Source organism: Protopterus annectens, chromosome 2.part2 (genome assembly GCF_019279795.1).
Source record: "Protopterus annectens isolate FY-2018-M chromosome 2.part2, PAN1.0, whole genome shotgun sequence".
In the NCBI taxonomy this organism is placed as follows: domain Eukaryota; kingdom Metazoa; phylum Chordata; order Ceratodontiformes; family Protopteridae; genus Protopterus; species Protopterus annectens.
In genome coordinates this window covers 98,738,121-98,756,588 of record NC_056730.1, presented here as the reverse complement: position 1 = coordinate 98,756,588, position 18,468 = coordinate 98,738,121, and the positions used below count along the sequence as shown (strand labels likewise).

Sequence of the window (18,468 nt, the reverse complement as noted above, 5' to 3'; positions counted from 1 at the left end):
GGGCTGAAACCACTCCTCCAGGGACAGATAGCCTGCTCAAAGCTCCCCTCTCTCACAGGTGAACAGAGAAACTTCCTTCTATCCAAATAAGGTATGGCAACACAGAAACTTGTAACACAGCCCTGGATTCAGCAATAACATGAAAACTGGACTATACTAGTTCAGAAAGGCGAGAAACAAGTATATATATATATATACATATATATATATATATATATATATATATATATATATATATATATATATATATATATATATATATATATATATGTATATATATATATATATATATATATATATATATATATATATATATATATTTATTTTTTTCCCAGAAAATAGAGCAGATACAATCAAAACAACACTTTACCCAATTAACCAGTTAAAAAGCTTAAAATTGAACCCTGTTCCAACAGTCTTTAATCAGACAAGTTCTAACTGCACAGTCCTGCCACTAGGGTACAGAGAAACCTTCTCCAAAAAAGACGGCCTGGATCAGTGCACAAGTTATACAAACAAAGCTAGATCCAGCCGGCCTGAATCTAGTCTATGCTACAGCAAACAAGGCATACCGATTTCAGAAAGAAACAGTTCAAGTAAGCATGCACAATAAGCCTTTAACCAGAAATTCCCAGGTCAGAAGGGCAGAATCTAGCCTCTCCTCCTACAAGAGTGCAGACCACAAACCTTCTTAATGTAAAATAACTGGCCTGAAGCCCAAGTCCTTAACCCAGAACTAATACACTTTTAGCATAACAGACACTGAGCCTTCAATCAGCAGTTCCCAACTTAGAAGGATGTAACATACCTGTCCTGCCACAACAGTGCAGACCACAAACCTTCTTCATGTAAAACAACTGGTTTGAAGCCCAAGTGCTTAAACCAAGGGCCTTAGAATAACAGTTACAATTTAATCAGGCTACTAACAAGCAGTAATAAAGGCAGCAGAATAAATTCAATTGAGTACTTTTAAGAAAAGGCAAAAGCAAAATAAGGTAAAAAAAGTAGGAAGAAACACAAATACAGTAAGGCAGATGAAGTGCAATTTTTGTTTTTTTTTTGAGACGGAGGAAACAGAGCAGATTAAGATACTATAGGGGAATTCCCTTCCCAAGTGCTCTCTCTGTACACCGCAGAGGAGATGAGACTGGTAGGAGTATCCAAAAATCAAAATATGGTCTCACTGTACTCAGTTGAGTGAGCAAATGAGATGGGTCCAGGAGGAGTGTGCAAAAAGAGATTTACAGCAGGGGCGGGCAATTCCAAAGCCAACAAAATAATGGAGTGCCTCCACTTCCAAATCTGGAAGTAGCAAAGCACCTCCCTACGGTAAACAGTCTCAATGACTTTCCTCTGCCATCTCCAAGCACTTATCTTTTGGCAGCCCCTTTGGGGAGAAAACTAGCACTTCATGCACAAAATTGGCATCTAATTACCCAGGACAAGTGGGTTCTAAATATAGTATCCCAGGGATACAGATATCATTTCCACACGTTGCCAATCCCAAACGGATGGCCAGATCTGCCTCCAAATCAATGAGCAGAGGCCCAGAACCAAGTTATGTCCCTCATGAATATGGGGGCTATTCAACCAGTACCAGAAGAGGAAAAGGGGCAAGGTTTTTATTCAAGACATTTCCTGGTACCCAGAAAAGACAAATCATGGCATCCAATTCTGGACTTATCCATTCTAAACACATTCCTGGACATTCCAAAATTCAAGATGCTGACTCTACAACAGTTACTGCCTATGCTAGGCAAGGATGCCTGGTTGGTAACTCTAGACTTAAAAAAGGCTTACCTGCATATCCCAATCAGGGAATCTTGCAGAAGATACCTCAGCTTTTTTTTTTTTGCATTACCAGTTCTCTGCACTGCCCTTTGGCTTATCTACTGCGCACAGGGTCTTCACAAAGTGCCTGGTACCAGTAATTGCATTTTGCAGACAAAGAAACATTCAAATTTTTCCTTATATGGACAGTTGTCTAATTCAGGCAGAAAACAAGGACACTCTTCTACAGCATCTGGCATTTGTAAAAACGCTTCTAACTTGTCTAGGGTACACCATAAACGAAAATAAATCACAACTGGTACACACTCAAATAATTATATTCCTGGGTGCAAGCTTGAATACAACTGCCCAGATGACTTACCTCACACCAGAAAAACAATTACAATTGATGACTTACTTCAAACAGGTGGCCACAAAAACCTAGTTATCTGCCAGACAAATTCTGCAGGCCTTTGGGTTCATGGCTTCCTGTATTCTACTAATTCCATATGCAAGACTGCATATGAGGAAACTTCAATGGTACCTAAAAAGCTTACGGAGTCAACATTGTCACAGCCTGTAAACAATGATTCCTATCATTCCGTGCCTGCAGCAAGAGTTCCTATGGTAGGCAGAGGCCTGTCACCAAAACAAGGGACTGTCATTCATTCCACTCACTGCCACCCAAACCCTGACTACAGACGCATCAGATTATGCTTGGGGGGGGGGGCGCATCTGGCAGGGAGATACATTCAGGGTGAATGGAGCCCAAATCAAATGCACCTGAATATCAACCAGAAGGAGATGCTAGCTGTACAGAATGCTCTGACAGCCTTCAAGGACTTTCTTCATCCAGGACAACTACTGATAAAGACGGACAACACCACAGTCATGTGGTACATAAACAAGCAGAAGGGTACCCATTCCTACCCCCTTTGCAGACTAGCCATGGCTGTGTGGAAACAGCCGTGACTTACCAAATACATCTACAAGCTCAATTCCTGCCAGGAAAGCTAAATACTCTGGCAGATGAACTAAGCAGAAATCTTATGGACCCACATGAATGGAAACTGGATCCACAAATCTTCAACATGTTGACATGCAAATGGGGGAGCCCAACACAGATCTTTTTGCCTCACCCCAAAACTATCAGCTGGACAGATTCTGCATAAGAAGCCATCACAAAAAAGCTTGGAAAGTGGATGCTCTATCCTTCAGCTGGAAAAACCTATCAGTCTATGCCTTTCCCCCTCTGCCTTTGCTCTCCAAGGTATTACTAAAAGTCAGACAGGAAAAACCAAAAATGATTCTGATTGCTCCAGACTGGCCTCGCCAACACTGATACCCACTCCTATGCAATATGTCACACCTTCCTCCATGGTACCTGCCACAGACACCTTATCTACTGTCTCAACAGAACTATCAAATTCTGCACACTCAGCTCCAAACTCTGAATCTTGCAGCATGGCTAATCAACTAATTTCACCAGTTACATCTCTCAGCAAACCTGTGATGGATGTCATTTTGGAGGCTAGAAGGCCTAGTGCTAGAAAATCTTATGCTGATAAACGGAAAAGATTCTGTGCCTGGAACCAAGCACAAGGAATAAGCACAGCAATGCCCAATATTCCTCAGATTCTGCAATACTTAACGGAGATGCTTCACAAGGGCCTATCTTTCTCTTCCATAAAAATCCATGCCTCTGCTATTTCAGCTCATTACAACACAGATCCTCCTCTCTTTTCCCATCCCCTGCTAAAACAGTATCTCAGAGGGGCCAAAAATTTAAGACCTCCCAGGAGAGCACCAACTCCGGCAAGGGACCTCAATTTTGTGTTGGAAAAGCTCACCCTACCTACTTTTGAGCCAGCTGCTACATAAAATCTTGGAAGACCGCTTTTCTTTTAGCAGTCACTTCAGCTTGAAGGATTTCCGAACTACAGGCTCTCATGGCAGTGGAGCCTCTTGTTATTTTCTACCTGGACAGGGTGTCGCTCAGGACCAAGCCATCCTTCATGCCTAAAGTGGTATCTAGTGTGGCTCTTAATCAGACCATTCATCTGCCAACTTTTTTCCCAAATCCACAGAACAAGGAGGAGCGGATTCTGCATTCATTGGATGTACACAGACAACTTAGATTCTACTTAAACAGGACAAAATCTCTAAGAAAATCTGAGCAACTACTGGTAGCATTTGCTGCAGGGGCAGAGGGAAAGGCTATTTCAAAGCAGACTATTTCAAAATGGATAAGTCATTGTATTCATTTCTGCAACATGCATCATGGTAAACCTGTCCCCAAGGGGATCAGATCCCATTCCACCAGGGCTGCATCTACTTCTGCAGCCTTTCTCAGTTGGGTTCCTGCCAGAGACATTCTAGAAGCTGCTACCTGGAGCTTAGTTCATACATTCACCAAACATTACCATTTACCTCTCCATTTACCTCTCTTCTCTAAATCCAGAGCAGGCTTTGCCACTGCTGTCCTGCAAGGCCTTATAACTGCTCCTAATGCTGTATAATTCCATCCTCCCAACCATAGCTTTGGGATTCTACCCAAATGTAATGACTGCAACAGTGAAACATGAAGAACATAGTACAGTTGTGTACACTTACTATAAATGTAGATGTTTGAGTGTATTCACTGTTGCAGTCCTGGTCACCCACCCACCAGCCCCCTACGTTTCTCTTTTTATACCTCTTCTTTCTTTTACTATGCTCAAAAGCCTTTTTGTTGTATTTGCTTTTATTTGAAGGTATATTTTTTGTGTTCTAAATTACATGCATTTATATATATATTTTGCTCCCCATTTTGGGGGCACCTGACATCTGGGGCAAGGAAAACTGATGAAAATGGCATCGGCTGCATGTTTTATACCCCTGATGACCTGACATCATGGAAGAAGGGACAGCAACCGATGCAGGACCCAAGACTTTGTTAATCAGGCCGACTGAGGGCAACCTGCCAGCAGATAACCCAAATGTAATGACTGAAACAGTGAATACACTTGAACATCTACATTTATGGTAAGTGTACACAACTGTACTTTTGTACTCTCTGTCTTTCCTCTGAAGCTCTCCCTGCTTTTGTTCCCTCACATTTCCTCTCCTCTCTTTCTCTACTATTCTTTCTCCTACTTCTTGTTCTGGCCTTTCTGCTCTGTGCATATCTTTATACCTTATACAATTTTATCACTTTGTCTTCCATATCCTTTACCTAGCTGTAGCAACATCCCTGCTCGAATGATGTATCCTCTTGCATTCAATACATCTTATGTTTACCTCTTTCACTCTTTAACAGCTCTATCACATCATCTATTTGTAGTTTACCTCAATCTATTGTTCTTTTAATGTACTCAACACCCAATTAATTATCAGCTTTAAAACTATGACAGTCTCTTTTCTCCTATAGCCCCCTTCTCATTTTCTTTGTATCTCTTCATTAAAAGACTGTACTTGAATGCCTTCTTCTATCACAAAGGCTGTACTACAATGTTAAAACTGTACTATAATACCTTTTGTATCTTAAAGAATATACAGTATTGCCTTCTTTTCTGTAACTACAATTCATACATATTTATACCTAATGTTTTTGTTTAATTTGTCTTTAAAAATGTTGTAGGGTGGAGCTTTTCTCCCTGGGGCTCCACTGAAAAGGGGCACTTTTATGGCCCAGTTGGACTTTCCTGGTAAACAAATGTCAAATAAATAAAGATATAGATAAATGTATAGATATCAACCTATATAGATAGATCTATGTAGATATCTCTGCCTCTCTCTCTCTCTCTATATATATATATATATATATATATATATAAACAGTCTAAATATTGTGGGTTTACAGTATTTTCAGCTAAATGACAGTACAGGTTGATTGGTGATAAATGAGTTGATATGATGGTGACAAACATTTGACGATATTGAAAGGATGGTGATTAATAAAGATACATACACAGCGAACCAGATATGTTTTTTATACCGTATCTTTCATCTACATCCATTGTTAGAATATCTGTGGAATATAGGAAGGTCTTTGATAGATAAATGAAACATCTTGCACTACAGAATTAAATAACACATTTTTTTGAAGAATAGCTTCTGGAGCTTTTCTCCCTGGGCTTCCCTGTAAAGGGACTCTTTTGATCTTATTCGTACTATGCGTCAAGCAAATGTCAGCAGATAAACAAATAACAAAATGGAAAGAGAATGCTACACTTTCTACACTTAAAGGACCATGCTGACATTATAAGACAGAAGCAGATGTAAATCAAGTTACATAAAGAAATAAGAAAAAAACGGTTAAGAGATGTATATGTCAGTGAGGGATAGCTGCCAGCATATTAGCCTTTGAAGCTACAGTCTGCGGGTTCTAGTTTCACGTGGAGAGTGAAATCATACATGAAAAATTATTGTGTCTGAATTTAGCTTAAAGAGGGTGTTGCAGTGGCAGGGTGTTTTGCCTTTCAGGTGAGATGTTAAAATGAGGTCCCTTTTGCCAGCCCTGTTAGGGGGTGCTAGTCCTATCTTTTTTAATGGCCTGGTAAGAGTAGAAGAAAACAAAGAATTACCTACAAAAAAATCAAGAGATTTTCCATGTCATCTTCTAGCTGTCATTTCCCATAAAACCAGTATATGCAGTGTTTGAATGACAGTGCGCATCAAACCCTACTCGCCTTAAAATTCATGAAAACACTTTGGGAAAGAAAAGCTGTATAAAAAATACTGTTTATCGTAGGCTGGGGATTAAGAGGATCCTTAGAGTGGACTTATCATTAAGCAACCAGAACTGGGGAGCAGATTGTGGTAAGTGAAGGTAAGATGACAAATCATTATTTAAAAGATAACATTAACATACACATTCCGCTGATATAATAGTAGGATGCAAATAAATACTTATGGGGAAAATGCAACAGGAAACCATGTAGGAGATTAAACTGGGGATAGCAAAGTGAGTGACAGTTAAAACACATCATTCAGTCCAATTAGAAAGGGTAGCTAAAACTGTTTATTTAAACCGCAAAGTTCAGTGCCTGGGGCCCCATTTTGGAAATCAGCCACCAAAAGCTGTGTATAAATGGAGATAATTGATACAGGCAAATAAAAGGTAAAAACAGAGAAAGACTGTTTGAAACTAGCATTGTTTTAGCAAATGTAAAATATTCCACCGCTACAGTTTTCTAGTGGTGACTCAGGGTCACAGAATGCTTTAGGTATCCTACAAGAGCAAAACTTTCATTGCTGAAGATGATGGTCTTGAAATGTAGCTGTGGCTGAAGTACATACATGTGTGACTCTTGTGGTCACAAAATAAGATGGAAGGCCACTATAAAAGACATATGAAAATAGTAAAGAACATGAGACCCATAACACAGCCTAGGCTAATTAAGGAGAAGAAATATAATTTCCTCCTGCATGCATGTAAATGGAGCACATTGTACTTGCATAAGTAAATCTGTAACAGTTTTCATATTTGTTACACAAATTAATTTTTCTCTCTTTATTCTCCGAATCACTCTTTTTCAGTCAGCAAATGGACAGCTCCAGAGGATGGAGAACAGATAATACAGCATAAAACCTGACTCACATGATCTGTCTGAGAAGCTGAATAGCACATACTTTTTTCTATTAATGTGTTATTTTGCAAAAATACCATTACCTTAGTTTCATTCTTGTCCCAGGTTCTCAGGTTGCTAAAAGCAGGATTTGGTATATCAGGCCATAGCACTTTTCTTATCCTATAAATAGAGCACATGCATTAGAACACAAAATCTCTTATCAGACAACAACATTAAAACCTTTGGGTAATTCAACATTCTGTACAGTATGGTGAATTATGCTGTAAAGTCCTGGGTTCTGAAACTAGAATCTATTTAGAGATAAATACTAGGTTATCACTCTGCAGGCTATTACAAACGTAGTCAAAAACCAAAGGACAGAATCAAATCCTGTACCTTGTATTTGTCAGGCTAAGATTTTAACTATTACACCATAATTTCCTGGTGCTTTTATGTCTGTTTCCACTGTTTTTGCTGCATGTATAGCATATTATAAGCTGTAAAAGTGGGATACATATGGTGAACCAGACACAATGAATGAATGAACCTCTGCTGGTGCACTTAGCGCACATAAAGTAACCCAAACTGATAGATTCATTACCATTTACCATTTAAAAAATTTCAGACAACTTTACAACCTATCCTGTACCTGGGATAAGTGCATTCAGTCTAAAGACACTATCTATGTATGCATTGAAATAGCAGTATCTCAATAACTGAAAAAAAAAATTCAAAAGGAAATGTGATTTTGCAACTTTAAAAAATAGAGTATTTATGGGATACTGATTTGGCTTTAATATTGTGACAAATTTACTCAAATAAAGATATGGTGGTTCTGCCTAACAGAATCTAAGCAAACAGTTTAGTAGTACAATATTTCAGATTTACAAACCAGATTTTTAGCTTCACAGTTCTTTACACAAAAGTCAGAAAGATATTTTTTTGCAATGTTTTGCCACTACTGCATGGTGTCTATCAGACCTTCTCTTGGTCAACCAGCCTATTTTTTCCCTATATATATTTTTTTTTTCCCTATATATATATATATATATATATATATATATAAGGGAATGTTTTCTGGTCTTTCTACTGGATCTTGTGTTTTTTCTACACTTTCAGCTATATGTTGGTCCGCTACGTTTTCGTGCTGCACAAAAAATATAATGAGTTCAATCAAAATCTAAGGAACACCAAGACAGAGTACAAATGTTGATGTCTTGCAATCAGGTCATCTACCAGACAAATGAGACAATCTTTGTACTGTGCCTTGTTTAAATCCAGACTGATATTTTTTGAAGAGGCCATGTAATCTAAGGCAAGAATATATATGCACATATACAAATTGCCAGTAGTATTACTTATAAAAGATAATTTAGAAATGGGACAGTAATTTTCTAGCATATCCAAGGCCTCCTTTAGAAAGGTGAAGAAAAAAGTAGTCTTAAAAGAGGAATGAATAATTTGGAAAATAATTGGAGCAAGGTAAGATTTAATTAACCATTTAGGGTGAGTGTCCAACCCACAGTAATTTGGACGCATAGATAAAGCAATGCTGATACCCTTATCATTTCTTTCTTTCTTCATTTCTTTATTCACTTAATCATTCATTCATTTATTTGTTGACCAGGGTAAAACACTGATCTCGATGGACCATTTTCAGGTTCATCCCAGTATATTCAACCAAAGGTAAGAAGAAAAAAATAATATGTACATACAAACAAGGAGAATTTATACAAGCAGTCACAGGCATATGCATGCAATCAATCAGAATAGGCTTATATAAGCAATAAAGTACAGAAAAGAAAGTATTTATCATATATATATATATATATATATATATATATATATATATATATATATATTTATTCTCTGTTAATAAATATTTGGGCTGAGTTGAGGGAGAATAATTTAATCAAAAGTTAAAAATGAAGATGGAAAGAGGAGAGTTATGGAGGCATGGTGTGGGAGAAAAACAAAGGAAATTAAGAAATGAAAGTCATAGGAGAGGAGAATCTAAGGAAGTGTGGGTATTAGTGGGGTGTAGAATTAGGCGATGCCGCTATCTTGGAAACATTTGCAGTGTGTCTGGTTAATAAGAAATTATAGTACTTTCCAGAACTTGCTGAATGATGGGAGGGACTTTATATTATCTGGAATGGATTCCAGGAAACATAAATCCAGCTAGACTTGCATCAAAGACAGCGGTATTCCATGCTCACATTTTGGGCAAAGGATTCCCTTATCTTGGCAATCATATCCGCAAAGGAGTGTGTGACTTTCTCACATTGGTCAGAGGAAAAAGCTTTTTAGAAAAGGAGACAGTCTGGTCTGCACAGGTCATCCAACACCATACAAAGTGCAGCCAGACTGTTTGATGTGGCAGAAGGAATGTTGAACAAAAATGTTTTCTTTCATAAGGTTTGCATCTAGTAGGAAGTGAAGTTTGTACCCAGACCGAGGTTTCTCTGAATAGTCACAACTTCCTGCATCATTGTTCAGACTTCATCTCTTTCTCTCTTGGCATGTGCACAAGTTGTGGCAGCAGAATCCAGACTTACCACGAGTATATTATAAGCAATGATAATTGATTTTGGGTCATCTGCACTAATTCACTCAAGGGCCTATTTTGAAACAAAGTAAAAAAAAATGCTGCTAGTAGCTGACCGATTACAATATTGACCAGCTCAGCACTGGGTGAAGGGATACGTGGGAGACTAACCTCTGTAGTGCAGCAGGTGGTGACTGGTATAGGAAGCAAGTTCCACCACCAAGTTCCTGGCTTCCAGACCAAACTGCAAGTATGTAAATGTATGCGTAGAAGTTAAAACCAAGAGGAGGCTACAGTTCAGAACAGAAGTTCTAAAAACAGGAGAGGAATCCTAGCCTGGACATATGACTAAGAATACTGTAATATGATCTATATGTGAACTACAAGAGTAATAAATTGTTCTGCTTTCAATAACTATTTGATCAAAATCTCCTTGTATGTATGTATGTATGTATTGTCTCGGGGTTGTCTTTAATAAAACACATTTCAAACATTCTAAATTAGTTTGGTCCTTTTTAAAGTCCAGCTGGAGTTTAGAAAGTTGCCATCCCATGGGGTTCAAGTACCTTATTATGGATAATAGCTTCCCCAAAGCAAATGAGCAGTACCTTGCAGTCATAAATAAAAGACAGCACCAAACCATACCGCAATGACAAAATGCTTTTGCAACCCCCGTGTGATAACTTCAAACATACATCTTAACTTATTCATACTCTATGTTTTCCTTGCACCTTTCTTCTACGTTCCTGAATATGCCAATATCTCTCAAATCAGTCTCACCAGCAACAGTTATTTTCCATTACAAAATACCTTTTTAGTGCTTTACATTTATACTCCCTCATGATGTAAACAAACTGACAAAAGCTCCTTAAATTCCCTTTTTGAATAATCTGGCTCTGTGAACACTGTGTTTTTCCTGCCAATACCAATTTTCAGCCTGGTTGTCACAGTTTTCACAACACTAGCACTCTTTGTTTCTGTCTCTCTCTCTCTGTCTCTCACTTTCTCTATCATAAGAAGTCAAAAACTCAATCAACTTTGACCTAGCTGTTCACTACCTAACCTGTCTTTCTGGCAAGTCCTTCAATTAAACAGCAACCAGGTTATCTTTACAAAAACTAGTCCATTCTGACAGTATACTGCTGAAATCATCCATATCACTGTTTCTTCACCTTTCAAAACACCATATGAGCTTAAAATCCATTTTATTGCTTTATCCTCCAGTCTCTTGAAATGTTTTTGGTCAAGTCCCTTAACTGCCCCTGCAGCCTTCTTCTATCTGCCATCTGCTGCCCAGTTTTCCCGTCACATACTTTTTGGCCTTGCAGGTATTCAGGATTACCAATAATGGCACATTGAGCCTTTACATCAGACATTCCCATTGAGTTCCTTGGTGTAATTAGTATTGCCTCCAATCTATAAGTTACCTAATTCGCATTCAGTTTCAATACCTTTCTAGTTTCTCAGAGTGGCAAACGGTGAACATCACAGCAACTCTACTCAAACTTCAAAACTCATTCATCTTCCACTACTCAATCATATCCTCCTGAACTTATCAATATCATTTTTCTCTTTCTTTTTGCCAAATATCTAATCAAACACCTTTTAATATGTTTAGTAAGAAGTTTTCACTCAGATTCGATCAGAGCATCTTTATTTTTTCCTTTTCCACAGTCTTTCCTGATGGCAGTGTTACTGATTATTAATTAACCTATTCATTCTGGGGCCATAGGAGCTGAACACTCCCTGGCTGAGCAAATTAATGGAATGAATGGTGCAAGCCTGGGAGTCACAATCAACTGCCCACTTCCCAGGAATTATGGAGAAGGCCAGCTTGCTGGTCCTGGGGAGGGAATATACTGTCTCCCTTTTGGAAGTATCCCTCCCCTACAGCTCTGTCACACCTGCTATTGTAGTCCTCTGATGGAAAGCATGTCTATGCATGCCAGGTTCTCCTCAGCTTACTGGTGCTAAGCACCATGACTCTACAGATCCAGTCTGACTGGTTTCAACTGGGTAATACCTAGTGATTCCACTTCATGTAGTAGGTGTCACTCTATGTGGTGGGCCAAGCCAACTTCCATCCCCACTTTGCAGTATGGGCAAGTAAGCAGACATCACTTACTCCCCTCCATCCCCAGTCAGCTCCTACATGAACCCGAACCACTAATCAAACTTAGCTCACCTGTGCTATAATTAGGACTTTATCCCTCTATGCCAGTGGTCCCCAATCACCAGGCCGCGGACCAGTACCAGGCCATGGATCATTTAGTACCGGGCTGCCAGGCATAGAGTGAAACCAAAAGTTAATGTTGTATGTATGTGTACGAATGTGTTTATCAATCTGTCTGCATGTGTGAGTGAATGGGTGTACTAAAGCAGAATGTATGTGTGTGTGAAAGAAGATGAGACAAAGTGAGCAGTCAGATTGATCGAGCCGTTATTTTACACTCTTTAAGCAGCGCATTTGCTGTTTAGCAAGTGTACAATAAGTCAAGGAAAGCGAAAAAAGTGTGTGTGTGTGTGTGTGTGTGTGTGTGTGTGTGTGTGTGTGTGTGTGTGTGTGTGTGTGTGTGTGTGTGTGTGAGAGAGAGAGAGAGAGACAGACAGACAGACAGATAGAGACAGAGAGAGAGAGACAGTGGGAGAGAGACAGAGGAAGAGAGAGTGAAGAGTGAGAGTGATCCCTGGCAGCAGCAGCAGCCATGAGGTTAGCATACCTCTCGGCCATACCACTCAACCTTTTGCATAATAAATCTGGACAGAGTCACAAATAATAGGGACAGATTTTAAATATGCAGATTTTATAAACCTAGAAAGTCAATAAAGTTGCCATTAGGTTACCTCTCAACCATACCACTTAACCTCATCCACTGTAAATCTGGACTGGACAGAGCCAAATAATAGGAACAGATTTTAAATATTGCTCTTATAAACTTAGAAAGTCAGTTAGGTTGCCATTAGGTTTATGTACCTCTCAACCATAGTAGATCAATTTTATCAAAAGACAGAAAGCCAAACAGGGCAGCTAAAATCCACAGTGAAGTTGCAGATTGCTTATTCAAGCCAAAAAATCAATTCAGGAGTAGTCCAAGTGCAAAACAGGGCAGCTAAAATCCTCACTGAAGTAGAAGAATGCTTATTCAAGCCAAAAAAAATTGATCCAGAAATAGTCCAAATGCAAAACACAACTTTATTATATCCACATAAAACAGATAAGCTCTTTCATCCCAGAGCACTAGAACTTCATTAGATACAATAAAATTGTAAAGTCCCCCTTATAAAGATATGTGGAAGGCATCATAATCAAGAAATGAAAGAAGACACCCCCCCATAAAGGCATAACATTAAAATGCAGTAAAACAGTTGTATGAAATAAATACGCTATATAAAATAGTTTGTTCACTATTAAAACTGAATATAAATATGTAAAATGTACAAATTACAGTATTAAAAGTGTTAATAAAAAATAATAATTTTTAAAATATATAATACCATGTAATTTATCTGTCTAGTGCTTTGAGCTGTAAAAGGGAGCTAATTAAAATATTTTCATTTAATCTTGGCCAGTTACCTGCACCAAAGTGTAACTGCCAGTAAAGCTCTCTCTTTTCTAAGAGTATGGATCAGGCTCCACCTCTAATGTCTGTCCTTATACTGTCTATTACAAAAAAATTAAATAAATATGTTCGTCATTGTCCAATATGTGTTTGCTCAAAGCATTGGTTAACTTTTTTGCATTGATCTCACAGAGGTGCTCATAAATGCGATTTTTTAGTTTCCTGTCAGTTTTACCATTATAAAAACAATAACATTGGTTACAAACAGCACAATAAATCACTCTTTCAGAGTTACAGTTACATCTATGATGAATTTTAAAATTAATATTGTTGATGTTAAAAGTGACCCCTCCCTTAATGTATTTACAAAAGTGGCACATACCACATTTGTTCACATATCCAAGTTTGTGCTTAAGTCCACTTTGTTTTATTTCAAATACATTTTTTAGGTTCTTACCCTTCTTGTAAACTATGGTTGGGACTATATCAATGAAGGGTCTAATAGCTTTATCTTGTCTTAGGATGGCCCAGTTCTCATTAAGTATTTGTTTTACTGCAATGCTGTCGGAAGAAAAGACAGTTATTAAGGAAGTCCTGTAGTGACTAATACCTGAAGTAGTGGCTTGAATGATTACGTCATTATTGGTGTTAGGGCTCTGGTGTCCTAAATCTTCTCCTAGCAAAGGTAGATAGAAAGCCCTTTCTCTTTTATTAACAACTTCAAGTAAAATCTCCATGACAAAACTAACAGGATACCCTCTTTTCAGAAACATATACTTGAGTGTATCACATTCAGACAAAAAAATTTCCATAATAGACACCATCCGTGCAGCACACACAAATTGTCACTTCACTATAGCCTTCTTCTGTTTCAGTGGATGGGAACTTGAATGGTGAAGTAAAGAATTTGAATACATCTCTTTTCTGAAGATTTCTGATATAAATTTCTTATTTTGATAATCTTTAACAAGGAAAATGTCAAGGAAAGAAATTTCATCTAAATGATGAGTATAAGTAAACTTTAAAAATTATGTGGTGGAATTAATCTTCTTATTGTGGAGTCTGCATGTCCTCCTCGCGGTCGAGTGGTATTCGAAAGACATGCGTGAATGGGCGTGCCTTCGTTGAAGGTTTGGCATCAGGTTGGCACCTTGGCACCATAAAAATCGACTGCCAATCATTAGCGAACCGGAGTTCTGCTGTGGCAACCCCATAACCGGGAAAAGCCAAAAGAAAAACAACATTTCAGCTTTTCCTGGTTAGGGGTCACCACAGCGGATTACCTGTCTGCTAATGATTGGCAGTGGAGTTTTCCAGTGTTGAGTTGCCAGCCTGGCGCCCAATCTTCCACACAAGGCACACACATGCATGCACTCATGCCTAGGGCCAATTTAGAGTGTCCAATCCACCTGCAGCATGTCTTTGGGATGTGGGAGGAAACTGGAGCACCCGGAGGAAACCCACGCGACCACAGGGAGGACATGCAGACTCCACACAGAAGGCACCCCAACAGAGGATTGAACCAGAGAACCTCTTGCCGTGAGGTGGCAATGCTAACCGCTGCACCACTGTGGCTGACCTCTGTGGTAGAATTAATATAAATAATACATTCATTAATTAATAACTCAGGTCCAACCCATAAAATAAATATATCATCCAGATATCGAGTATAGTGTTTGATGTAACCATAGAAACTCGAGGGAAAAAGGAATTTCTTCTCCCACTGTGTCACAACTATATTGGCATACAGACCACCACATGCTGACCCCATAGCTACCCCCTTCTTGTTGTACAAAGATTTTGTTGTTAAAAAGAATAAAATTGTTTTTAAGCACAATTTCCATGAGGTGAGTGTAAAATAATACATCAAAATGACCAACTTTCTTTGCATAAAGGAACTCACTGAACCAATCAAGACCAATACTGTCAGGAATAACTGAGTAAAGGTCTTTTATGTCAATAGTCAAAAAGACAAAAGTATCTTTGAAAGGTATCTTGCTGATAGATTCAAAGAAGCTCCAGGAGTCTTTACAGATATGAGTTTCATTAAAAACAAAATGTTTTTGTTTATGATCAAGATATTTAGCCAAGGCATGTGTAATGGATCCCTTAGCATCTACTATGGGGTGCATGGGTGGCTGTGTTAAATTCTTGTGTAACATAGGTAAGCCAAACATTACTGACACTCTTGGATGTAAAACTGATTGGTAATTCAGAATTTCAATAGAAATAGAACCTTCTATACCTTCTTGTATCTCACCCCTTATTTTAGTGTAAGCACCAGTCAATTCATTGATGGAAGATTTTGCATAAGCTTTACTGTTTAAAATAAAAAGCATCTTATTGTTGTAGTCATCTAAGTTCATTAACACAACATCACCCCCTTTGTCCAGTTTCATAATCCTAATTCTATCCAACACATCCTTGATTTCATTAATGGTGGTAGTCTCCTAAGTATGAATTTCAGTATTCGTCCTATGCCTAGTAGGGAGGTTATGTATATCTAGTTCACACATTCTGTCAAATAAGGAAATCATAGGATGTAATGGAGGGTTGTAAGTGATGGAAATGGCAAGGGGGTTAACAAACTGACTAGATAAAGAGTTCTGAAACAGAACCTTTAGGTTCAGCTTGCAGGTGTATAATTTTAGATCCATCAAAGTGGTGGCTATATTACACTTGTATTGGGGTACAAATGTGAAACCCTTTGCAAAAATGTCACAATGTGAAGTGTCCATACAAACATTAGAAAAATTATAAACTTTAATAAAATCACCTAAAGAATTTGTTATGAAGTTACAAAGGGGTAGAATTTGGTCATGGTAAGTGCCTATAATGTCAAAAACATCAGTATGTTCAGGGGAATCCACTTAAATTATTTCCTGTTGTTGCGATTGCAAAAGGTTCTCCCTCCCCTGTTGGATTGCCCCCCTCCCCCCATCAATTGTTGGGGTGATGAGGTGTATACCTGTCTACCCAGTGGTTGTCCTGTGTGTGTGTGTGTGTGTGTGTGTGTGTGTGTGTGTGTGTGTGTGTGTGTGTGTGTGTGTGTGTGTGTGGGGCTCTGTTCTTTAGACGCTCGGAGCGTCTCAGTGGGGGAAAATTTGCCTGGTCTAAAAAATCTTCCTCTGAACTATTGTTAGAAGCTTGAGCTTGAGATTCATTAATGCAGGTCCCATTTTCGACAGAAAATTTAGTACCCCATTCTTGTGAGGGAGGGGGGTGAGGGTATGCTGCACCCTTACTGTAGTCAGTCTTATCCCTAATTAATTTTTGCACTTTACATGCCTTTATATTGGAACACATTTCATCAATGCTCTTAAAAATGTGAATATGCTCATATTTAAAATCATTATACTGTATATGAGTACAAATGTTATTAATTGCTGACAGTCTCAATTCATTTATCAAAACTTCATTATGTTTGATAATAACATTCATACATTTTATTTCATGCTGGTCAAATAGTATAATAAGTTCTTTAAATAGAAAAGAATCTGGCTGTAAACCATTAGGGTAATGCCACATGTGCAGCCCTTTAGGTACAAGCTTTTCTTTTATGCATTCAGTAAAATAAGCATTGTCTAATTGCAAACACTTGATTTTAGCACGATAATAATCAAACTCTTCAAAAAGAGTGTGTAAGTTAGTATTACCAGCATGAGTCCTGGCTAAATGTTCATGATTCAGATTAATGGAAGCTCAATTTTATGCTGTTAGTCAGAATGTACACTTTTTTTTTTGGTAATTTTTGCCAATTGTCTTTTTATTGTACTTTGGAGCTTTTCTTCCTGGGTCTTGGCTGAAAATGGACTTCTAGTTCAGTCAGGCCTCTCTGGTAAACAAGTGTCAAATAAATATATAAATAAATAACTAAATAAATATTATGCACTTTACTATGTGCACGAGATGGCTGTTCTGCGGAAAATTTTCTTACATGAAACTGGTCCTTCGTGCAAAAAAGTTTGGAGACCACTGCTCTATGCCATGTAACTAGCCAGATTCAGACAGAGCATCCTGGGAAAGTGTCCAACCTCATTCCTGGGAAAGTGTCCCACCTCAAGCAACACCAGATGTGTGTCTGTTAAATATCTTCGATTCATTTTGTTGGATATTCACTATTGCATTTTCTTCCTAAATAAAATGAACCTAACTCATGTTTTGGTCATGTTTTGTTTTTGCTTCTTTTATGTACATTTAAGCTTTTATAGGTGGCCTAATTTGTCTGTCCCCTTTGGAGTGTGGGGTCTTTGGATACTTGATCACTTAAAGTGCGATTAGCTTCACACTTTCTGTAGGATGTGCTATTGTTGTTTTTTTTTTTTTGTATTTCTTTAGGTTCTCATCTTTATATTTTTAGTTCATTTTCTGATCCCATACCGACTATAATATGTAGATAAGTTAAGAGAAGGACAAGCCAAACTCTCCCAGAAGCATATTTTTAAAGCCCACAGAGAGTGAATTAGGTATATATGTGTAAACATATATATATATATGTATATATATATATATATATATATATGGTTCCCGGTCTGAACATCAAAAGACCATTTGATCGAAATGTACATGAGTGAACTCACTTTCACAAAAGTACATTTTATCGAAAATGCACTTTCACAAAAAAAAAAAAACATGCAGTTTGCATATAGATTTAGTTGTACAATAACATGTAGTGTTGATTGTATAACAAAGAAACTGTTGCTTAGATTGTGGTACAGCGGGGATAAGGGAATATTCCCTTTTCCCCACTGTAGTAGTCTCGTAGTGAGAATATTAAAGTAGGGGTGGTGTGGGGGGTGCAGGGGGACTCAAAATGAGCATTTTGAGAAGCAATAAACACCAGAAGACGAGCGTTTAGGCGGAAATAGCAATAAGCATTGTCGGTCTCTGCAGGACACCTGGGCAGGATCTGCTGAGCTTATACAAACACAAAAACCGCGCAAATGCGGTTTTTATATCAGAAAGATTAAAGAGATAAAAATTAGCCCAAAATGGGCAATAAAACTACAGTTTCTGAGCAGAAAGCACTCCTCCAAGG

General features: G+C 38.1%; 1 protein-coding gene across 1 annotated transcript in view; it reads right to left on the bottom strand.

Annotated features, from left to right (window-relative positions):
• LOC122795553 (interleukin-31 receptor subunit alpha-like) overlaps positions 1-18,468 on the bottom strand; it is a 1,451,325-nt gene that overhangs the window by 21,427 nt on the left and 1,411,430 nt on the right. Inside the window, exon 16 of the mRNA XM_044063779.1 lies at positions 7,424-7,502. Coding sequence (XP_043919714.1) covers positions 7,424-7,502 — 79 coding nt within the window. The remainder of the gene's footprint in view (positions 1-7,423; positions 7,503-18,468) is intronic.